Source organism: Patella vulgata, chromosome 2 (assembly GCF_932274485.2).
Source record: "Patella vulgata chromosome 2, xgPatVulg1.2, whole genome shotgun sequence".
NCBI lineage: Eukaryota > Metazoa > Mollusca > Gastropoda > Patellidae > Patella > Patella vulgata.
This window is the reverse complement of record NC_065880.2, coordinates 45,929,394-45,952,525: the sequence shown is the minus strand read 5'-3', so window position 1 is coordinate 45,952,525 and position 23,132 is coordinate 45,929,394. Positions and strand designations below refer to the sequence as shown.

Genomic DNA, 23,132 nt, shown 5'->3' with positions numbered 1-23,132 from the left:
ATAACTGGTTGTGTAGACCAGGTTAGCCCATAAGCCACCTGGATGCTTTAATAATATCTGAATAAATTAACGTTAAGATAGGGAACTACATATCTAGTTACAAAGGAAGGAACTATTGTTGTAGGACAGTATGGCGGTTCAGACTACTCCGTTTTGGCTCACTCCACTGTAATCCTATATTGTATGCACCTAAATGAGCAGAATTATTGTATCAAAGCTTCTGATTTTATCAAATTCGCGGGTAGCTTCCCCTCCCCCTCGACCTAACGCCAAACTTCGCCCCCCCCCCCCCCCGCGCTGCTCAAATACCTCCTAGACACGGCCCTTATAAGAACATTTAGATCACCCAGTCCCACTGAGCCCAAAAACGGGTTTCAAAAAACATCAAGAATAAGTTTTATTCTCTGGCTCATATATATTGAATCCAGAATGTACTAAAGGAATTGTAGGTACACAGACTGTCAAGGTAGTGGGGGGGGGGGGGGGCAAAATCAATGAATGAACTTGAAGAGTATAATAATGAATATGGTTTATTGTAACAAAATAAGAAGATGGGGTGGACTATAAACTATTTACTAGATATAGAAAATTAAATAATTTATTAAAATCACAATCAAAAAACATTTGTTGGTACTTTGCTTTTCCATATATCTCCCCCCCCCCCCCATTTCTGACTGTGGCTAAGATCCAATTATTATTTTTTTTTCAAAGTTCTCTATATCGAAGACATACTCGAAATTTCCCCATCCTCAGAAAATTCAGGCCCTGCCACTGATAAAATGACTTTCTGTAGTCAAATAAATAATTTCATTGTGTCAACGGAGAAGTAAGGATTATTTATGTAAGGAATTATTAATGTATGTTGATTAATTCACCATGAATGGCACACAAAATAATTATTGATATTCAACCACTTTTAAAGGGTTGTTGTTAAATTTACATATATATGCTCAACCTTCAGCAAAAAACAATTAACATATAGAAAATTATTTTATAAAATATAAACTGATTTGAGAAATGGAGTTGACATCTTGTTGCATTAATAACAGCAGTATACACAATACAATAATGATAAATATACAAAAGTGAATATGATGGAAGTTAACATTACATAATATAAATATAATTATTGTGAAAACATTACAGGTTTAAGTAGTAATAGTGAAATAAATCATGTTCAGTCATTAAATGGAGTAAAAATCATCACCATTTACCAGCATCTGTCTCAGATAATAAAGTGTTTGAAAACTCAATATCTTAAATTAGTTGAAAACAAAAAAGGCAGTTTATTTATAGTATGCCAAATATTGAGGAATAGCAATCAAGAATGTAGCTTGTAAAAGAGATTAAATTGTAAAATTTGTAAATTAATATGCATTTTAACAATCAGCCAGCTTAAAGACTGACCACAAGTTATTCTGGTTTGCATAGATTAATGCTTCTTTTAATCTATAAAGTATGTCTTCTATGGTATTTTATGAAGTGCATTTTATGGAAGTATATATTATAAAAGTGCACATTTTATAACAGTGTATCTTCATCAGATTCAGATACTAATAAATTAGTTTGATCATCACTACCATCATATCCAGGATTGGTTAAACCTGACACAGAATTAGTTTCAGGTATTTGAAAACTGACAGATTTCGATTTACCATCCATTTCTATATTACTATTTATTTCACTATGCTGCGAAGATGATGAGCCAGCATCATCTATTGAAGACAGAGTCTCGACTAAAGGCAATTCATTCATTTGCAAGTCCTTAGAGACATTTTGGTTATCACTACTGCTGTTCCCAGCTTCAAAAGTTGACCCAGTTTCTATACCAGACAGTGGGTCTTTAGTAGAAACTACAACTTCATCTGGTTTAATGATTTTACTGAGAATTTCTCTTTCTAGATCCATTGCTGTTCTTCCTAAAATAATGTCTCTTAAGGTAATTGTGTCCATGTCGGATGTCTCATTGCCAAAGTCTAGAGTTCTTTCTTGTTCTTCTAATGTCAGGATTTGGGGTTTTATTCCATTAGATTTAATAGAACCATTCTCCTCCATTTCAAATGAAAACATTTCGTTCATCTCTTTAATGGTAACCATTTTCTTCAATTGATTTTGGGTCCTTCAAAAAAGAAAAATATAATTATAGATATGAAGTCAAAGTCTATCTGCCAAATGATAGTGAGATCAGAACTGTCAATAAGACATCCTCATGGGGCAGGGAAGGGTTTTGCAAATACTAAAAGGATATTGTGATCTCATTATCTTAATTCTGATGTTTTTGAAAAATGGTACTTATTAATCAGTGGGATACTAATGACCATTTAACACATGTATAACACGCTTGTTTCGTTGGTGTTTTGGGGGGAAAAACCTTATAGTGAACAAGGGGCTTGGATGAAGGTACTATATGCCAGCATTTTAATATGTCAAGAACAACATGGTAGTTTCAGCATTGTTAACAACCAATCAGGTCTGATTAGTGATATTTCACTTGCGTTATTCCAATTAATTGTAATTTTGTAACAAAACCATTATATGATAATAAAACATAATCCTTGAGTGGCATTTAGTGATTGAGCTCATTAATAAACACAACACAATTTATATGGAAAACAATCACTGGTTTATACACATGTAGCATGACGTTTCGACAAGACAAGTATTCCCTTATAGACAATTCGGTTATAAAAATAAATTGAAAAAACACAATCACCTCAATACAGAATCCTGGGAAAGCATAAAAAGGTAATAAAGGGTTAAAATTGGGATGATTCAAAAATACACATTTATAATACAGATGTTTTAAAGCATATTTTAAATATTTAACATTCATGCAAATAAACACAATGGATTTTAATAAAACTCTATAAGCTTTAAACACTTATTCCTACAACATATCTGCTGCATAAAAAGTTTTTTTCAGAATTAATTCTTTAAAAAGTTCTGATAAAAATTACAATAAACTTTTTATTGACATGGTTTCACATTGATCAAAGACTGTGATTACTACATTTTTACATGAAATCCTAATCGGCCTAGGTATCTAATATTTGTGTTGCTGATATATATTGCTAATAGATCTCTGTATCCCAATTTCATTGATGCAAAATATATAATGATAAAGTTATCTAAGGTTGAGTGTAGACTAGAAGTGTTTCTATTGAAAAATACATTTTTGTATAATTTAAGACCATGCAGCAAAAACTAGAATCTATTAAAGACAATAAAACAATCATGACATACAGAAGTAGACAGAACAGTCATACAACAGAGACAAGACATTTAAACAATTAGATATCCAAACAGTTTAAATATGTTTTAATGATCAATTTTTTTATGAAGACTACTAAACTTTGATCCCATCAAAATGCAAGATAAACAGAAGATTTTTTGGGAAAACTGATACAATTTTAGAGTTATGAAGGTGTGTGTCTACATTTTGTTTATCCAAATAAATTTCCATCCTTTTGACAGTGCAAGTGAACACCACATTAAAGACACACAAGAGATATAATATGGTGTCTTTCATTTCACAAAACTTGTTTTAATCAGATAGTCTGTCAAATATAAATAGTCACCAGACAGTTCAACAGAACTATGTATACACTAAACTGCACATACATTTATTTACAAACAGAAATGAAAGTATGCATCTGTCATTACTCATATACATGTATAACAAGAAAAATATTATATGTAAAAAATTCTAAACCATGTAATTGGGACAACTTTCTAAGACAAACAGATCTATATCTTAAAGGCACAGTTGACCAGAAGGTCAATTTAACATAGAATAATAATGAATGAAAATAGTTCTATCAATAATAAAACAACAAATAAGCCTAAGGTAGGCTATATACCATCTTGACATCAATGTTCAAGGGCAGAAATAAGTAATCTTTAAGCTAATGTGAACTTTAGATGGTATTTAACTTGTGGTAGGGCTAAATTTAAAAACAATTAGAACCAATATTTCTTTTGGTAAGAGACTAGTTATATTATGTACAAAAATCAGTATTTGCCTTTTAATGTGGAATACTGTGCCTTTAATCTACACTTTTTGTTGTCTAAAATAATATCATAGGGTACTATATTATTCACATCTACCACATCACAACTCATATTACTTTCATTTCTAACTACAAGAATTACAACAACTAAAATATTAGGTGTTTCAGCTTACTCAGTTTCTCGTTTTGATCTCACATACTTATCTGGACTAAAAACATGTGAATCATCATCAACATCCGCATCTCTTTAAATAATAAAATTAAAGCCATGGAAAACAACAAGACCACAGTAGTTTTTGGCACAATGTGTTAAAAATAACAATCATTTGTAAACTGTTTTGAGTGGCATTTAGAAGTTGCCAACATATATACAAAATGAATGGCGTAATCTTGAAATTAATAAATAGCAGCATGATTTTTTTTTATGTGGCCACAATCTGTTGTTTTCAGTTTAATTATAAAATTATTTCCATGCCAAGCTGATAATCAATTCTGGGACGAAAATTTCGGGTGGTTTTGATTTTCAACAGATTTAAATACGATTGACATTAATGATTTAATTAAAAAGGGGATAATCCAGACATTGTTTATTATCATCACAACAGTAGTAATGACAATTGAGACTACAACAATGATAACTCAGCTCAGAATGAAGTAATTTGGCTGAAAGTTTCGACATATTCCCTTTTCATTATCTATTTTTAAACCATTATAGCGAGAACTGTCAGTTGTCTACCTAAATCTTACATAATGTATTTTTAAAGCTACAGACATGTTTGAAATACAACTGGATGTCCACGCTACTGCCTCGAGTTACTTTATCAATAATCTCAAAAATTGACAAATATACATTAAAGTTTTTGTTGAATCTGTTAATATTCTACCAGCTTTGGAATAATAAACTTTACATTAGACTAGACTACTACACAACATTAACCTTACTTACAATTCCATTACAGCAGAATCAGAGTCGCCAAACGTATCAGAAAAGTTGGTATCATCACAACTTATTTTTTCTCTGGCTTTCATAGCCATTTGCATCTTGTCCTGTTTAGCTGCTTGTCTTTTAGAAAAGATTTTCAAAATATAATTGAAAACCATATTTAATGTCTTGTCTCAATTTTCGTTCTTTAAAGATACCATGCCTATGTTGCTCTTTTGAAAATAAGTGATTTAGATTTCCTCACTATACAGTCATTTATTATCATAACTGTATAGACCTTCAAGGAGAAGACCCAGCTATTTCTATATATTAACAATAGATAGCTAATGATGACATGATTAGAACATGATTGGAACCAGAACAAGTAATTGTCATGAAAGCATGTTCTCAAGACCTAGGTTAAGGTAGCCACACTAACCCTTGTCTATCTATAAATTCTTTGATTGCTCGACATCATGACTATTTGTATTTAGAATTTTATTGGCTGACACACTAGGCCTTCCAGCCAATAAGCAGTTAAATCAATATTCTGTCTCAATAATATTAATGCAAGGGTTCATTTGAGTTGAATCTACCTCTGTATTTTGAGGATGGTAGGTAGGTAATTTTAAAGCACAAAATAAAACAATTTGACTGATTTCTGTTGTAAACTTTGGAACAATATATTTAAAGAACTGGCAGCATTGATGACATTACCAACTTTAAATGCAGCAGCTGAATGGCGCACCTAGTATTTTTCAAAAATTTGATCGAACTAATTACCATCTGTATTATTCGAATGTGAAAACAGATACCCTTCGATGTGATACTTGACTTTAGTGTTATGGAGTAATACTATAAAATGTGAGCAGTATTTTGTGTGCAGTTTATTTATATATTGTGATAGTTGCTTTCTTGTGAGTAGAAACACACTGGTAAATATATTTTGTTTAATAGACAATAATCATTACTTACATTTTCCATGATCGTATAACTACAACTATCGCTATCAACGATCCCAAAAATATAGCAGAGGCTAGTCCTAATAAGGTCATCTCTGCAATTCCAAGTGTTTGTCCTTCCATGTTAGTTCTTGTTGCTGGTGGATCAGTTGTATATGTTGAGCCCGCTTCGAACAGTTCATTAATAGCTTTTCTTTCTGTTGAAACTTTTCTGAAATGTTATTGAGTCCATAGAATATTGGAATGAGAAGAGTTGTAAATAACTAGATACTAATAGATAATGCAGGAGAAGTGAAGAGAACAAATGATTAACATTAACTACAATACATTTAGATCATAAATCTGTTAAATTTTATGCAAAACTACAGAGTCATCCTTTGATTAAAGAACTGTTGCTTCCATCAAGTCTTAACAGTTTTGGTCTGATAGCAATGAGACTTTAGCCCTTTGGAAATATTTCAGGTTGGGTCTGTCTTCCAGGTGCTCTTTATATCATATATATGTTACATAAAAGTATTTTAAATTGGCTGATCATAAGATACATTAAAACAAGTAGGAATAATGACAAAAGCCAATCACATTAGTATATATCACGTGATAACTAATATTTCCTATTGATTCAAAGACAGTTTACACCATCTATTACGCTCACATCATCAGTTAGCTTCATTATCTTACTTACTGTTGTATTTCTTTCCAGGGAATTAACTTTTTATTGTCTGGTTTATAATAAGCTCGTATAAAAACATCACTTCTGTAAAACAATAACAATCCCTTCATAATAAATAATTCCTTACCAATCAATATTTTGATTATTTGGTTTTATGTAAAATCTTGTCCCAGGTAAACTCATTAAAACAACTCTTGGCTAGACTCCAAGACACCAAGCAGATATAAAAACATACACCATATTACATAAACTTTATTTACATATATACAACAAAACATTTATAAATTCCACCCTACTACACTATTGTATGAGAATTACAGTCCTATGATAGTAGGAAAGCTACGTGGTAGTAAAGCGAGGAAGGGCGCATATTCATGAAGCAATGGTTACAAGCATTATTAGGTCATTATAGTTGCGTTTCCCCCTTGTTCTTAATTTATGTAAACAGACATTCCTGGAGCCCAGACTCACGGTTCTCTTAGTTGCGTATATATTTCAACACAGTCACCTGATGATTTGTCAACTGATGTTGCTAAAATCATTATTCCACTCCGCTGTGGTACTATACCAACTCCCACAAAACATGCACAATTGACAGCCAGATCTCTAGATTTTGTCTCATTTCTGATCCTCTCGTTCACAAGAATTTCCTCTCAGCAATGACCTTGAATGCCAAGAACCCCCAACCCCAGAAACACTTTTTGGCATATCAATTGCTCCATCACAAAAATCCTGGCCACCCCATTGAGAATGATATTAAAAGACAATATATTAAATAAGAAGGATGTTGTACCTGTCTGAACTGATAACTTTCTTGCCATTAACAATAGAAGCATGTGGTTGAACACTGTCTAATTCTATTGTCATGTTCAGGATATTACTTAGATTACTGCAATGTGACAATAAGAGATATTTAATTTCATTTTTTTTCTCTGTAAAGGTAATTATTTTAAAGAATTAAATACTTCCTTATTTTTCTGTTGCCTGTTTTTTTTATTTTGACCTGATATCATATCAGAACTCAATTTCCTTAACCAAAACCTAGTTAGAGCATTTTGTAGTTTAAATATTCTTAACAGACTACCAGATTTTTAAAACAAAAATCAGGGGTGGTGTTTTGGAAAACAATTCTCTGAAGCACAGCCCATGAACAGAAGACCAGACACACTGTCATCACCAAGCACAAATCATAAACCTCAGAGCATAGTAAAACCTCAGAGTGCTACAGAAATATGTAGGCATATATTTATTTGAATATGTCCAGTCGGATAAGTATATAAAACAAAACTTACCTTAAAAGTACATCTTTAAAGGCAACAAGTGCTGGTAATGTTATATTACCTGTCAGTATATATCTATTATCATCTGGTACTACATATATCTATACAAATAAACATCATTTACAACATAATGGCATAACAAACAATGATAATTAATATCTATGTTTGATAATATTCAATCAATGTCTATGTTTTGTGTATGCATGTATCAACAGTATATGCAAGACATTATATCATTCTGACCAAATGATAAACATTTTCTTTATTGTATTTTTAAAATTTCTGACTTGTAAACAATGCTTCAATTACATTAAAACTTGTATCTACTATTTGTCAATTCAAATTTATTCTATCATTTGATTTTAAAAGGACAAACTAGGACTAGTACATTTCCTTACTTCAGAGTAATATGACAATAAATCTAAAGTATTTTTTTTAAAAGGAATGATATCCTTCAATGATTTCATTCATCCCAAGGTTTATTAAAATATACATTATACATTGGTCACTTGATTAACTTTCTATGTAACCGCTACACATCAATCATTACTTCAAACATATAAAATGAAATGGGTTTTATCGTCCTACCTTTTTGCTCCAGCTGGGCTAATGAAGTGTGCTATGAGGGAAACTTTACCGAGGCAGCGGCACTACGACCTACTCTTATATCGAATTCTAACCGTCAAGGGTTCTTTTACGTGCATGCTAATGTGTACACTGGACCTCAGTTTACGCCACATTTGAATGACTATACATTGTCTCTTGCCAAGCACTTCGCCATACCCCACTGATATGGTGGAACCATGCCGGAAAATCGTAATGAACTTTCTCAGCCAACACAGGGATCGAACACAGAACCTCTAGGTTAGTGAGCCAATGTCTTACTCGCTGAGCCACTATGGCACCTCATTACATCAGGCGGAACTCTAATTTCACTACTAACATTAATTAATAATACTTACTTTTATTTTTAGATCAGAAGACAACGTAGAGTTGGTATCTCTTGCTGTAACTATGATATTAAATTGATCTCTATCTATACTAGTCATATCTACCAATGATTTAACATCTCCTGTATTCACATCTACATCAAATATATCTTTATCACCATCAGATACTTGATATATAGTAGATCCTGATCCACTTACATCTGGATCCACTGCCTGATTTTAAAATTACAATAATAGTAATAATGGAATGGGGATTAAAGTCTCGTCAAAACAATCATTTTAAGGATATGTGTGTGGTTATGTGTGCACTGTATAAAGAGAGACAATTTTGCCCAGATAATCATCTTCAAATTTCAATTGCCAAGAGTTTTTTTTATGGGCATGTCAATTTGTAGACCGGGTGGACATCAGTTTTTGATTCCATCCAAACAACTGGGCATACTCTCCTCATCAGCCCTACAGGTTATCATTAACCCTCATTGACCCACCCCGGGATTTGAACCATAGCTTACGATGATAAACAGTAGTTGATGTTACGTTACGTTCACTTCTACTGAACTCAGGGCATGATATACATATCAAACATCTTGGTAACCTAGTTGTTATTTATCAATGTATGTATATATGTATATAATAAAGTATTGTTCACCTGTAAGTTAGTAAGTGTAAAACCAGTAGAAGCTGATTGTGGAACACTAACTATCATAACTGAACCAGTATAGGTAAATATAGGTGGATTATCATTTATATCATCTATATGAATAACAACACGTGTTGTATCAGAATTCACTGAAATTTAAAAACAATTACTACTATATATTCTTTAAGAGGAATTTAATAACTGGATCAATTAACTAAAACACATACTTATGGGTGACATTTCGAAGAGTATTCCAGGGGCGTGCTGGCCCCGAAGGGGTCCGTCGGTCCCCGAAAGCGGGCGCGCTGCTGGTACCGTCCTCCTAAACTCCCTGGAGTATTCTCTCAAGGTTACCAAGGTTATCAAGCTTGGAAACATCAACCAAATAAATTAGTATGTGTTATAGTTATTACAACTATATATTTACCAGTAATAAGGAACACAGCAGTGCAAGTAATGACAGGATATTTCCCTCAATAACTTGTATTGTCTTTACAAGAGTGCCGGAGTTTGAATGCAATAATGTTTACAGCACTACAATTTGACATTGAAAATTTGACTTGCGTTTCCCAAGAAATTATGGACGGATGACAGATATTATTATTAAATGTGGGCTCATAAAACAGATAAGTTTTTCTTGCATAATTAAGCAACAAATAGTTATTATGCTGTTCTTTGTTATATTTGTGAGTGAAATTGGAATGCAATTTTATTCATAACAACTTTCACAATAGTTTGGACTATGCACAGTACCCTTCATATTGGACTTTCAGTTTACCGTACCAATTAGGGTAGGGTACCAATGTTGAAGTAAACTTCTTAGAGTTACCTTCTCGTTTAGTTCTTTGTGACTGGATACGACTGGTTACTCTAACAACCAAAGTATATTCAGCTTTAATTTCTCTGTCAAATGACTCATTTGTGTATATACAACCATTTCGGTTAGCTATTGAAAACATACCATCTCCTAACAAAAAGGAAAATCAAAATTAAGATAGTTATGATATAAAAGCAGTTTCTTGAAAACATATGTACCGTAACCTAAAAACTGTAAACCAATTGTGGCATAAAAATAATTTCTAGAAATGATACACTACATGATTCAAAATAGTTTGCATTGTTACTAATTGTAGTTTTTGATGACCTTCTGTTGCACTCTTGCTACTGTCAGTCATCGTAACCATGTCTCCTAATCTAGATCTCTTAACATACTTTTGAAGAACATTTAAGTTTTGATCACAATTTTGCTATAGCTTTTACAACATTGTATTGTATTTCTTACCTCCATCTATTATATAATTTAGATCCAGTCCATCCAGCTCTTCTGTTATATTCAAGTCAATGACTAATACACCTGGTGATAGGTTCTCTTCTATATATGCAGTATATTCAGTTCTCTCAAACTTTACTTCTGGTTGACGTACTGATAGTACAACCTAAATCGGAAAACATATTATTACAGAAAAAATGGACATTTTAAGTGGTATACTGGTTGGGTTATTTTTGTAACCCATTAAATAATCCTATTGAGAATTATAACATTATATTTTGTTTACAAATCAGAACACAAACAGGGGAATATCTTCATTATTTGCATAAAATTGTGAATTTTAATAGAGTTCCCCCTTCGGTCCAATTAAACAATTCCACCAAATCTTAAAATGTACTATTGAGAACTTAGTCCTGTATAATGTTCTAAAACTTTAAAACTTAAAATATGACAGGAAATAATCACACCGAGGTTTTAAAAATTCTGCAATATGCAACTGAAAAATCTATAAAGAGGATTCTGTAATATACATTCACATTTAATGTCTGTGTAGAAAAATAATATCTTGATGTTTTGATTTTATTACAATTACATTGTGTTTGTTTAATTCAATACATACGGTAGCCTTATCAATATTGGCGTTATCAGCCAGTTCTGCAGCCTGTATTAATAATCGATATGTAGTTAGTTCCTGTAAATCTTCAGTCAATGCCAGTTCACCATTTGTATCGTTTATTTGGAACACATCAGAGTAATTTCCACCTTATTAAAATGTGGAGAAAAAAACCCAGATTAAACATATTTAACCAAATCAACAAAGAGGCCTCATTCCCAAAATAAAAAGAAGACAATCATCAATTACTTGCACTTTTATCGTGTTATAAAGCTTCAAGCAAATAAATTTTCTTATTAATCTGCTTAACCTGAGCAAAAAATTGTTTTATCGAAATCCCACTCAATATTGTGTCCGAAAGGCATCCACAAATCAAACTTTTATCTGTCCTTAGCCTCATCATCAAATTCAGTTAAGACAATCACCTAATGAATCTACATTAAAAGTTTGAACATTCTACCTCAATTAATAGCAGAATTATTGTGCATCAGAGACAGCGATGGGCAGACGGGCCTTATTTTAATATTGTTATGTTTTTACAAGTGTAGGTGAACAGTTTTTTACTCAAAATGTAGTTGTGGACCATCCGAAAGATACCTTGAGGTCAAATGTTGCAAATGATTTACAAGTACAAGAACTAAATGAGTAAAAGTAACAAGGAATGTTCACGGTACAAATTTGTTTGGGGAGAACAGCATGGAAGACACTAGTAAAAATGTTTTTAGTTAATAAGTAGATTGTACTTACTTAGTATTTGATATAAATATTCACCGGTTCCGGCAGTTAAATTGACATTGATGACAGTTCCTGTTTTCATACCAACAAACAGATCAACAGAGTATACATTCTGGAGAAATTTTGGTGTTGAACTACTAACAACTCTTACTGTAATATCTTTAGTAGAATTTAATCGTGGTGTTTCCAGGTTGTAGGCCATGACAGTCAATGGATAAACAGAGTTGGTCTGTTTAAGTAAAGCTCTCATGGTAGACAGCCAACCATCTAATTAGAAAATACAAGTACATGTACATGAAAGTCCAATGTCTGCGAGGTACAGTTATCAGTGAACTACTCTTTGAACAAACAGTCTAAGCACTTCTAAACATTTGGTTAAAACAGTAACTTCAGGACAGAGCATGAATATCATAAAATCAAAGATCCATTAGTCAGGGTCAATAACTTTCGTAAAATTGTTCAAAAATCATCTTCGCCCGATATTATTCTGAAAATAGTTCCAGATCTAAACTCTGTAGATTGAATACCAAACAGATGGACAGACCAAGGGGAGACAACAATATAGGTGCAGATAGTATATGAATGTTTAAAAAGGTAAGATATTAAACTGCAGATATGCAAATGCTATTCACTAATTTGAAGTTTATGATTCTATATCAAAATGCTTAGTCAATAGATAAAGAAAAATCAATCTACTTATGGCATTTATCTGGAATAAATTCTGATCTCCAGAAGTTATAGCATATAGTACTTCTCCATTTAATCCGTAATCAGGGTCTGTCGCATTTATTTGTAGGATCTGAAATATATCGTAAAATAAAGTGGAAATAAATAGGTTTTAATTGCTCATCTCCACCAAGATACAGATGTCATTCTGAGACAAACTTTTGTATAATTTTGTCACGTTCTACAAAATTAAAACTGCCTTTTGATTTTACATGAAACACCATGAATGTTAATTTCGGAGTATTCAAACTTTATATCTAGTTGGCAAAAAATACTTAAAAGCATTGCTGGACAAGGACACAATGTGTGCCCACTGACAATTGTCTCGTATACAAATATTTTCTTTTAACCTTGGGCTAAAATAATTGTCAAAATAGTAACTGTAATTTAAAGCACAAGGATAATACCAGTAAGTTTTCTTTAAGCCTTTCTCTTTTAACTGTTTTTAATAGGATTCATGCTTAAAATAATATGGTTTAAGAGAGTGTTTAAAAATCCATTACCAAAAAGAAAATGGCATATGATGTCTGAGCAACAGGCATGGGGTAAGATAAGAAAGATTTTATTCAACAAGGACAGCATTATTGTATATTGTATAAAACATGACAATATCATATAAATTAGAGAACTTATTTATTTAAAAAAAAATCAGACTAATAGTAAATGCAGTGGGACTGCACCACATATAATTTACACAAAAACAAATCCACGGACAAGACACAACACGCAGAAATGACAAACAAGCGAATATATCAAATTAAGTGAATGGATCTGGGGGCTAGCCGTAAGCGTCCACTGCACTGTACAGTCCCGGGTCTGTAGTGATACAGACTTCACTCAAATTTGAAACAATCAGGAATATAACCCAGAGAAACCATTAAGTAATGCCAGCATGAGTCATGATCTGCTGTATGTTACAAGAAATATGAACATTGGCGTACGAGCTGGGGGGGGGGCTGGGGGGGCAGCCGCCCCCCCCCCCCCCCCCATTTTGGGCACCAAATGCTGGGAAAATTTGGGCACACAATTGTACTTTGTAAAAGTTGTATAAAAAAATATTGTGTTCTTGAATGCGTCCAATTTAACAGCGAATTTAAATTCAGAGTGTCTATAGTTAGGCAATTAAATAGAAATCTTAAGAGTCGAACCCTCTATTGTTTGGAGTACAGTAAGCCACAAATTACAGTTACATAAACAACTGTTTTTAGTTGTGTATATTACAAGTAAATAAAATTTAGTTCTCTTTTATTGATGATTTAGAAATTAAGAACTTATTCATCGCAAAAGAGATATTATGATTATTATGTAACATATTAAGAACCTAACTACATTTTTTGGGCACCAACCACCACCGCCCCCCAAGTAAAAAATTTCCCCGTACGCCTATGAATATGAGTGTAAGCATATTGAAGTAATAATTACCATTACAAGTAACCATATCGGTGAAATGTATAAAAAACCATGTAGTCTAAAACTAAATGTTCTAACTTCCAAGCCAAGTGAGAAACATCAATAGAATCGAGGTATATTGAATATAGTTAGGGCTATGTTCCATTTACCACAAAAACAGAGTAAAAAAACAAACAAAACTGAATACAAAGAAGTAAATGAGAAAATGTAAACCGTCTCTACAGACAACTGTCTGCCAACTGAATGACACAACGTAAAAGGCAGTAGGTTGCCAATGACGTCAAAGTTTGAAAATGCAATAAAAACCACAATAATGTGCATAGAGCCAAATAGAGAGGTAACTCTGCACATTTTTCATGTGTGCAAATGCCTTGGTGACAAAATATTACACAGCGATACAGCAGCTATATTACCTACCCGTCTAACTTGTCTATTACTTTCTTTTACATGAATAGTAGTTTCAGTATTCACTATCATCGGTATATTATCATTTATATCTTCTACTCTAACTATTATATTAACACTTGATGTTTTATTTGGTGTACCACCATCACTAGCCTGAAATATTACAAATATATCAACATTCGTTCGTTCGTTCTTGGTGTTTAACGTCTGCTTCCACATAAGTGATATCGCAGACAAGACAGGAGAGCCGAAGCTGATTCCTGTTTTTTAGAATATGATTTTGCAATCTTTCCATTTGGCCTTAGGCCATGGATTTGGTTTAGTGGGAAGTTCTTCCCTTTATTTAATATAAAACATATCGTTTGGTAGATGATCTCGTCTGCTTCTGGATTGGTAGATGTCATCGTTTTAGTGTTTATCGTATCCTCCCCTTACTCCACTATCCCACTCTCTGGGTTTGGTATCAGTTTTATTTGCGGAATAGTGTTTAGGTGCTGAGTTCGTCTGACCGTAACTCCCCCTTATATTCTGGGAGAAAATAATTATATACTCTTCACAATACACTCCTCACAATACACACTCTCCTCACAATATACATACCCCTCACAATACACACTATCCTCACAATACACAACACTTTTCTCAAAATACACAATCTCCTCACAAAATACACTCTCATTATAATAGACACACTCCTCACAATACACACTCCCATCACAATATGCACACTCCTCAAAATACACACTCCTCAAAATACACACTCTCCTCAAAATACACAGACTAATAATATCACACTACATACAAACATGTAAACCAAAAATCAATTACCTGTACAGTCAACATGTGTGAGGTTTCTTCTTCTCTATCTAACGAGCTTATCAGCTTTATTTCACCACTATCCTGATCAATTGTAAACTTGGAATCTGAAACAAGAATAAAGATATCATCTTAAATCAAATTATACTACATGGTGCTGTACAAGAAAGTCAGTAAAATCTACTTGTGTTTTAGACGACTTGACAATGAAATTGCAAAATGATTGGGTGTAAGTTTTTGCACAATTGTATTATTAAGTTTTATATTCCAGTATTTTCTTACTAACAACCAATGGTCCCATTGTAATGAAGTATATCTAAAACCAACATGGCATAATATATATATTTGTACATAAGTAAAGTATCACAAACTATTACAATGTAACAAGACAATTAATCCTTGTCATTGAGAATGGTAAACTTTTAGAATTGATAAACAGAGAATATCAATAAACTACATGTACTACCATTACAGTGCACTCTGTCACATCCGACATCGTACGGGGTCGTTACAATATGTCGGATTACGCAGAGTGTCGGAATACCCAGTTTTCTCAAAACCGGAAAAATTGTAACTTCGAAAACCGGAAGTATTATTATAATGTAGCTTCGAAAATAGAACTTCGAATCATCAGAATGTTATTTCCTTTAAAAATGATAAACCTTTCTGTACATTCAAAATTTTATTGCATTACTTTTTATTTCATTTAACATGCGTAGGCATTTTGAATAGGTCAAGTCTGTCGTTAATTTATCTTCTACGCCGTCTTCAGTTGATCGCACTCTTGTCTTTGCTATCACGTGTTCATTGATAATTGGCATACTCGATTGAACGATCCGGAATTGAATTCTCTCAATCCCAAAAATATTGACAATCGAGTGAAAATGGGTACTTCAGGCTACAACGCATGCGTCGACTGGATATATAAATATCTCATCCAACCATGCAGCCGAAACCTGTTCGTCCTGTTTAATTACGTCACAATTCTACTCACACCACCTCCGTCGTCGGGACTGACAGAACTGTGACAGGACTGAATTCCGCGTCACTCGATTGCAATTCTGTCAATTTGGGACGTTCCGGACTGTGAATCGAGCATCGTCACACGGTTCGAAGACATCCGTAGGGTGACCAAACTTATAGGTTATTCAGGTTCAATCGGCATGCGCAACGAATGTTTCCAACGGGTGCTAGGAATATTTTTACGACTGTGAATTCGGGGGAAAATTCATGGATATTCTTGAGTATTTGTCACACCTGTCGTACAAGAGATTAAAATTATCAAAGTAATCAACAAAGACCCACGGTAGCCAGTTTTAATCTCACAGATAATTGATTGGTGATTGCTTGTTAATCTTTTGTGGCTTCACACCCATCCAGTTTTAATCTCACGGATAATTGATCGGTAAGTGTTTGCTTCACACCCACCGATTGAAGGCCGGATTATACGGTGTCGATTCAATGGAAATCGTATGATGTCGTAATCCGGAACTTACAGAGGTTGAATTACCCAGAGATTTTTTGGCTGAAGTAATAAGGAAACAAATCGGGACATGAAAATGGTGTCGGATGTAACAGAGTGCCGGAGTGATCAGAGGTCGGATGTGACAGAGTGCACTGTATTTCTTTTTATCATACTATGGAGAATATTATTACCATTATTTCCTGTTATTATACTATAAGATATTTGTTTGTTTACTCCATGATCATCATCTGTAGCTGTTAGAGTTAACACCGTTATATTATCTTCATTTTCTTTAACAGACACGGTATATACACTTTCTTCAAATTTAGGACTATTATCATTATCATCTTCCACCGTAATATGAACCTATATCATTGAAAAAAATAAAGCCTGCAATATCAGTGACAAAAAAAATAACAGTTTTCTGAAAATAATTTTTGAATTTGAGAATCGATCTCGTTCATACCCTAGAACTGATTAAATATTATCAGTTTCAATATTGACATCAGGTCAGTATTATTCAACTCTCGGTTTTTATTTGCTCTACAGAAAAATGGTTTATAGAATTGTTAACGATATGGAACTAATTTACCTGTGTGTAAGCTGTATGTTCTGGAGTTCTACCATCTTTGACTTGAACAACAAATAAATATCTATCAAGACTTTCTCTGTCTAATGATTGTTTGGTTTTAATATGTCCCTGGAAAGTAAATATATATTGTTATTACTAAGAATATACCAATGAACATGGGCTGTATTCCTTCATATCACGAGTGAACACCAGGCTGTATTCCTTCATGATATCAGGATTGAACACCAGACTGTATTCCTTAATACCAAGATTGAACACCGGGCTGTATTCCTTAATAACAAGATTGAACACCGGGCTGTATTCCTTCATATCAGGATATATAAAAGTAATAATAAAATCATTAAATTAATGGTTGGTGTTTCTATGTCAGAATCCTAGTCAAAAAGATACAAATGCACATTTATATCACAGAGTTTGAAATGCATATATAACCTCAAAGACAGAATAAGCCAGACCATCAAAAATATGCATTATTTCAATGTTATTACTGTGTAATTGAGTCCATTTCCAGAAGTGATATTATAGTCACTAACCGTAATTGAGTCTACAGAAAAGATTTTTGAATCTTCCTCTGTGCTACTAACTACAGAATATGTGAAAACAACATTGTTCATGGCTATGGTGGCTTCAACTTGACCAACATCTGTACCTAAAACAAAATCAGTAGACACATATATATTAAAGAGAGAGAGAGAGAGAGAGAGAGAGAGAGAGAGAGAGAGAGAGAGAGATGGCACTTGCAATGTAATGTTATTTTATCAGGGGGAGGAAACCAGAGGATCCACGAGGTTGGACAGGCGACCCTACTCCTTGCATGTACAATTGGGGAATCTAAATAATGCCACTTGATGACTCAATGACAGACATTGTGATCTTACATGTTCACATTTGGCTACCCAACCCACTAATTAAATAAAGCAAAAGTATGTTATAAAATCATTATCTACAAAAAATCAACATATATATATAAAAAAACACAGGTATGAAAATACATATATCTTATAAAATCACTTGAAGAGTCACCTACAAGTTGTTAGAACTTTTGTCTACTCCTTTTGTATTGTACAATGTAATGTTGATACAATAAAATAAATTTGCAGATTCCAATTTTATGCGGTGAAAGGAAATCAACTGAAATGAGGTTTAACATGATACTTTTCTGCACCGAATGGGCTGATAAAGATGAGAGGTGAGGCACGAGGAAAATTCTCCAGGCTAGGAAAGAACCTTGAGTAATCTTGTCTATCCAATCGACTAGACACTCTTCTATATGCTGATCCTACATCTCACTCCACTGACAAGAGGAACCATGCTGGAAATTTTGAAACAAGAAATGGGTAATTTATAAATGTCTACTTACCCGCAGGTTTATTTTCCATTATAGAAAAGTTATAAAATGTATAATTAAACATCGGAACAGCAGTGTTGATAATTTCTATAGACAGATCAAGCAGTACTGATGTATTCCTTCCACCACCGTCACGGGCCCAAATTTCTATCTCTAAAGATGCATTTTGGGATTGACTTGAATTGATAAAACCACGATTGACTAATTCATCAATATCAAAACCCTTGGTTGTAATTATCCCACTGGTTGATCCAATCTGAAACAGTTCTGCCGTTTTGCCTTGAAGGTCAAAAGTTACATTTGAAAGATAGTCAATATCCTTAGCAACAGCTAACCAGACAAACGAATTAGGGGGTAATTTGTTGACAATGCTTGCTCTATAATTCTGGTTACGACAATCATCTTCTACACAAAATACTGGACTATTGTCATTGACATCTGTTATGGAGACTGAAATCTGAACTGACGACAATTGTGCTGGATTACCCTGATCCTCAGCAAAGACGGTAAACTTATATGTAGACATATTCTCTCTATCGAACATTTGTAGCACTGTCAAATTTCCAAATGCATCAATGGCAAATTTATCTGTGAATGAAAAAAGATGATGGTTTTCTGAACAGGATAGCAATCACTAACATGCAGTTGTTTACATTACAGGAGCATTCTTTCCCCATTACATACTTTGATCACCCATAAAAACAATTAAATACATTTTACGATCATTTGGCTAAAAAGGAAGCTACAACATGATAATTTTCATTAGTTGACAAAAGACATAAAACACATCCTCTAAACAAATGTCGTGCTTTGCTTTTATCAAGATATCAAGAGGATTTATTACTACATGGATATCTTACCTGTATCATTAATAAAATATTTAATGTTCTGATTTACACCAATATCAAGATCTGTAGCATTAACGGAACCAATGGTTATGTTTACTGTATTCTCAACTAGTACAAAATTATAATACGGTTGAGAAAATATTGGGCGGTTGTCATTGGCATCCTGTATGTCAATATGGATGCTAGCCGTACCAGAGAAGCCTGACTGATCCTCGGCGATAACTATTAAATTATATTGATGTTTCTCCTCCCTGTCTAAACCACCAGCTAACTTTAATTCACCTACACAAAAAAAACAAGTTAAGAATTATCTAAATTATATTTACTGTCATCTTTAACAGGTACAAATGTTGCTGAAAATTTAAATTCCTTATTTATCTGAATAACTCTGATATCAACTCTAGTGTTTTGCCAAATTAGTCTATTGGATTTGTATGTTAACTACTTCTTATGATTGATTGTTCTTGTTTTTTTATTATTATTACTTTAGTTTAATAACCCATTTAATGAAAATAAAATGTACTTGTATAGGCTAAAATGTCTCACACCAACAGAGATTTGGAAATGATGAGTTTGATTAATGATTCCTTTGAAAAAAATCTGACAAATATGGACAAATTTTAAAAATTAAGAATGTTAAAATCTCTTTGATTTGATTCAAAAACAAATTGTTGATTTCAATGTTGTAGGTTGATTTGCTTTGTGGGATGACTGTTGGTCTTTGTTGAAAATTATATTTCAATATTGTTAAAGCCAGTGTTGGTATAACTGATTTTCAGTCCTACTGTCGCAACAGTTAAGGCAGAGTATGTGAAAAAAATGAAATTGAAGCCAAAATTTAATTGCATACAGCTTTCCCCAACATTAATGGAAACAACACATCAGATTAACCCAACTTATTATTTTATTTTTACCTAAATCAAGGAAGTTTATCTTATTCAAATTTACTGACTTAGTGTTGTCAAAGGAGCACTACTGCGATAAACAACCTTTCATAAACATTTATAGAAATAGTAACTGGATGAGAATAACACATGACACAATTATATGGAATACATGTTACTTGATGTATTTATTTCAGCAATGTTTCGATGAGGGTTCTCCTGTCTTTATCAAGCAAATGTTTGATAATTCCGTTTCATTTATGATTTGTCTATTTCAACAACCATCGTTTCGTACTTGATAAAGAGGCTACAGTAATTTTCTATGGAGTTCCTTCCTGTAATCAGTGTAAAATATTTATGTGTAGTAATTAATGAAACTGTTTTTATTTTGTACATACCTGATAAACCATCTATAAAGAATCGACCTTCGCCATTAGTCTCTAGTTTGTACCTGACACTAGAGTTACCATCGTTATCTGTGTCAAAGGCAGAAACAATACCAACTGATGTAGATGGTTCAGCATCTTCTTGTACATCAAAAGTATATTCAGGCTGCACAAACTGTGGTGCCTCATCATTCTTATCCAAAATAGTCACAAATATTTTCATACTAGAATTGAGACCACCATTGTCTTCAACAATAAGCTGTTAAAGGAGAAATTTCAGTGAATAAATACTGTTAATTCAAGCCTTCGTGATATTTTTTCAAAGAAATACTAATGTCCAGTTAGAGTCAAGCTTCCTGACCAGCAATCATCTTGCACCTTGATAAACCTGTCTATAGTGCCAATATTTACGAATGGTATTTAGTAGTTGTATTAATCAGGTCACTGCATGAAAGATGGGAGATGAGCACTCTAAAAGAGTTACATAACCCATATAAACTGTTTTGCCTATGATTTGTAATGACTTAATATTTTCAGGTGAAACTTTCAGATAAAGTTAAATGGCTCTTTATGTACGTTTTGCGTTTCATTTGTATTCCAAACCAAAGTTTATTTTTGGAGATCCAGCAAAAATATGTAACTCCAATTTGTAGTAAATCTCATATGCTAATATAATTATTTACCTGTAGTTTGTAGAAACTTTTTTTTTCTCTGTCTAGTGATGAACCATTTGATAAAAAAACCTGTATTTCACCTGTTTTACTGTTAACTCTAAATGGTGCCGTGGCCGGCAATAAAAAATATTCTAAACCATCCTCACCATTTATACCATAATCAGCATCATTCACAATTAAACTTGGACTCTTTTAACAAATAAAAATATGAAACAATATATATATCTTTGTGCTCATACGTTTGAATGTCTATCGACTCAAATCCTTATGGTAGGGTGGTTCGTGTTAATATTTAAAACTGATCTAAATCATAATTTATGCAATATAATATAGTAGTCATCCATTTAACAGAGATATGACTATTATTTAATCTCCCAAATATTTAGTTGGATTATTTTATCGACCAGGTTACTCCGTCTATTACAGTCATTTAAACAATTATACAATTTTGGGGTTTAGGAATTGACCATTTCTCAGTCTCACAAATACGCCTTTCAAACTAATAAATATAAATTACCAATTTAACAGAAGTTCCTGATAATGAATCTTCTGCGACTGTTCCTGTATATCCATTATTTGTTATGTTAAATACTGGCCCATTGTCATTGATATCATTTACAGAGATATTTACTTTACAGCTTCCCTTCAATTAAAACATAAATCATAATATAATTATCATCATTATCCAGTTAAACAATAGAAATAAGCCAAAATAACTGTCTCATTGTATAATGTGTAGTGGTCAATAGAACACGTCATTCATTTTGAGACAAACACATGTTAATTATTTGTTTATGGTAACGTGTATGCCCTATGTGAAATGTAAAGCGGGAGGAAGGATTTTACCTAGACAGAGGTAGATGATTTTTCGATCTTCATGATTAAACACAAGTTCTTTGTCAGTCCCCAAGGTGCTGTCCATGAGAAGGAGGTTTGAAAAAGATTATTCTCGGTCAACATTGGGATTCAAGGCACACAGAGCCACGGTGGATAAGTGAGTAAGACGCTGGCTCGTTAGCCTGGAGGTCGCAGGTTTCGCGCCCGGTGTTGGCCGAGAAAGTTGATCCGGATTTTCCGGCTTGGTTTTCCCTTGTCAGTGGTGCATGATGGAGGGCCTGACAAGGACAGCTGTCTAGTCATTCAGATGGGACAAAAAACCAAGGTCTCTTGAACACATTGGTGTGCACATAAAAGATACTTTGGCAGTTGGAATTCGATATAAGAATAGGCCATAGCGCCTCTGTCCAGGCAAATTTCCCTCATAGCACACTGTATGGCATATGGATGTTAAGCAACATTTCATTTTTATTTTTTTAACCACCACACACATTATTACTTTAAAGATTGAACTTTATTAAAAGTTATTGTTAAAAGATTTTGCTAACCTTTAATACTGGTGAACCTGAGTCTTCAACAAGAACATCTAGACTATATACAGCCCTACCATTAAGATGTAATAATCCTGTCTTCTCTCTGTCTAACTCTTTTATAGTTGTTATTATTCCCTTAGAGAACAATACATTAAA

General features: G+C 33.1%; 1 protein-coding gene across 1 annotated transcript in view; it reads right to left on the bottom strand.

Annotated features, from left to right (window-relative positions):
• Positions 1–516: 516 nt before the first annotated feature.
• Positions 517–23,132, bottom strand: part of LOC126809510 (protocadherin Fat 4) — a 28,779-nt gene continuing 6,163 nt past the window's right edge. Inside the window, exons 11-35 of the mRNA XM_056099141.1 lie at positions 22,992–23,111; positions 22,124–22,249; positions 21,616–21,795; positions 20,945–21,191; positions 19,675–19,944; positions 18,827–19,402; positions 18,000–18,115; positions 17,467–17,574; positions 17,066–17,240; positions 15,422–15,516; positions 14,606–14,746; positions 12,749–12,851; positions 12,065–12,319; positions 11,324–11,466; positions 10,717–10,870; positions 10,264–10,401; positions 9,444–9,583; positions 8,807–9,007; positions 7,857–7,945; positions 7,358–7,453; positions 6,577–6,648; positions 5,908–6,105; positions 4,957–5,073; positions 4,184–4,255; positions 517–2,119 (exon numbers count right to left, since the gene is read on the bottom strand). Coding sequence (XP_055955116.1) covers positions 1,522–2,119; positions 4,184–4,255; positions 4,957–5,073; positions 5,908–6,105; positions 6,577–6,648; positions 7,358–7,453; positions 7,857–7,945; positions 8,807–9,007; positions 9,444–9,583; positions 10,264–10,401; positions 10,717–10,870; positions 11,324–11,466; positions 12,065–12,319; positions 12,749–12,851; positions 14,606–14,746; positions 15,422–15,516; positions 17,066–17,240; positions 17,467–17,574; positions 18,000–18,115; positions 18,827–19,402; positions 19,675–19,944; positions 20,945–21,191; positions 21,616–21,795; positions 22,124–22,249; positions 22,992–23,111 — 4,530 coding nt within the window. The 3' untranslated portion in view covers positions 517–1,521. The remainder of the gene's footprint in view (positions 2,120–4,183; positions 4,256–4,956; positions 5,074–5,907; positions 6,106–6,576; positions 6,649–7,357; positions 7,454–7,856; positions 7,946–8,806; positions 9,008–9,443; positions 9,584–10,263; positions 10,402–10,716; positions 10,871–11,323; positions 11,467–12,064; positions 12,320–12,748; positions 12,852–14,605; positions 14,747–15,421; positions 15,517–17,065; positions 17,241–17,466; positions 17,575–17,999; positions 18,116–18,826; positions 19,403–19,674; positions 19,945–20,944; positions 21,192–21,615; positions 21,796–22,123; positions 22,250–22,991; positions 23,112–23,132) is intronic.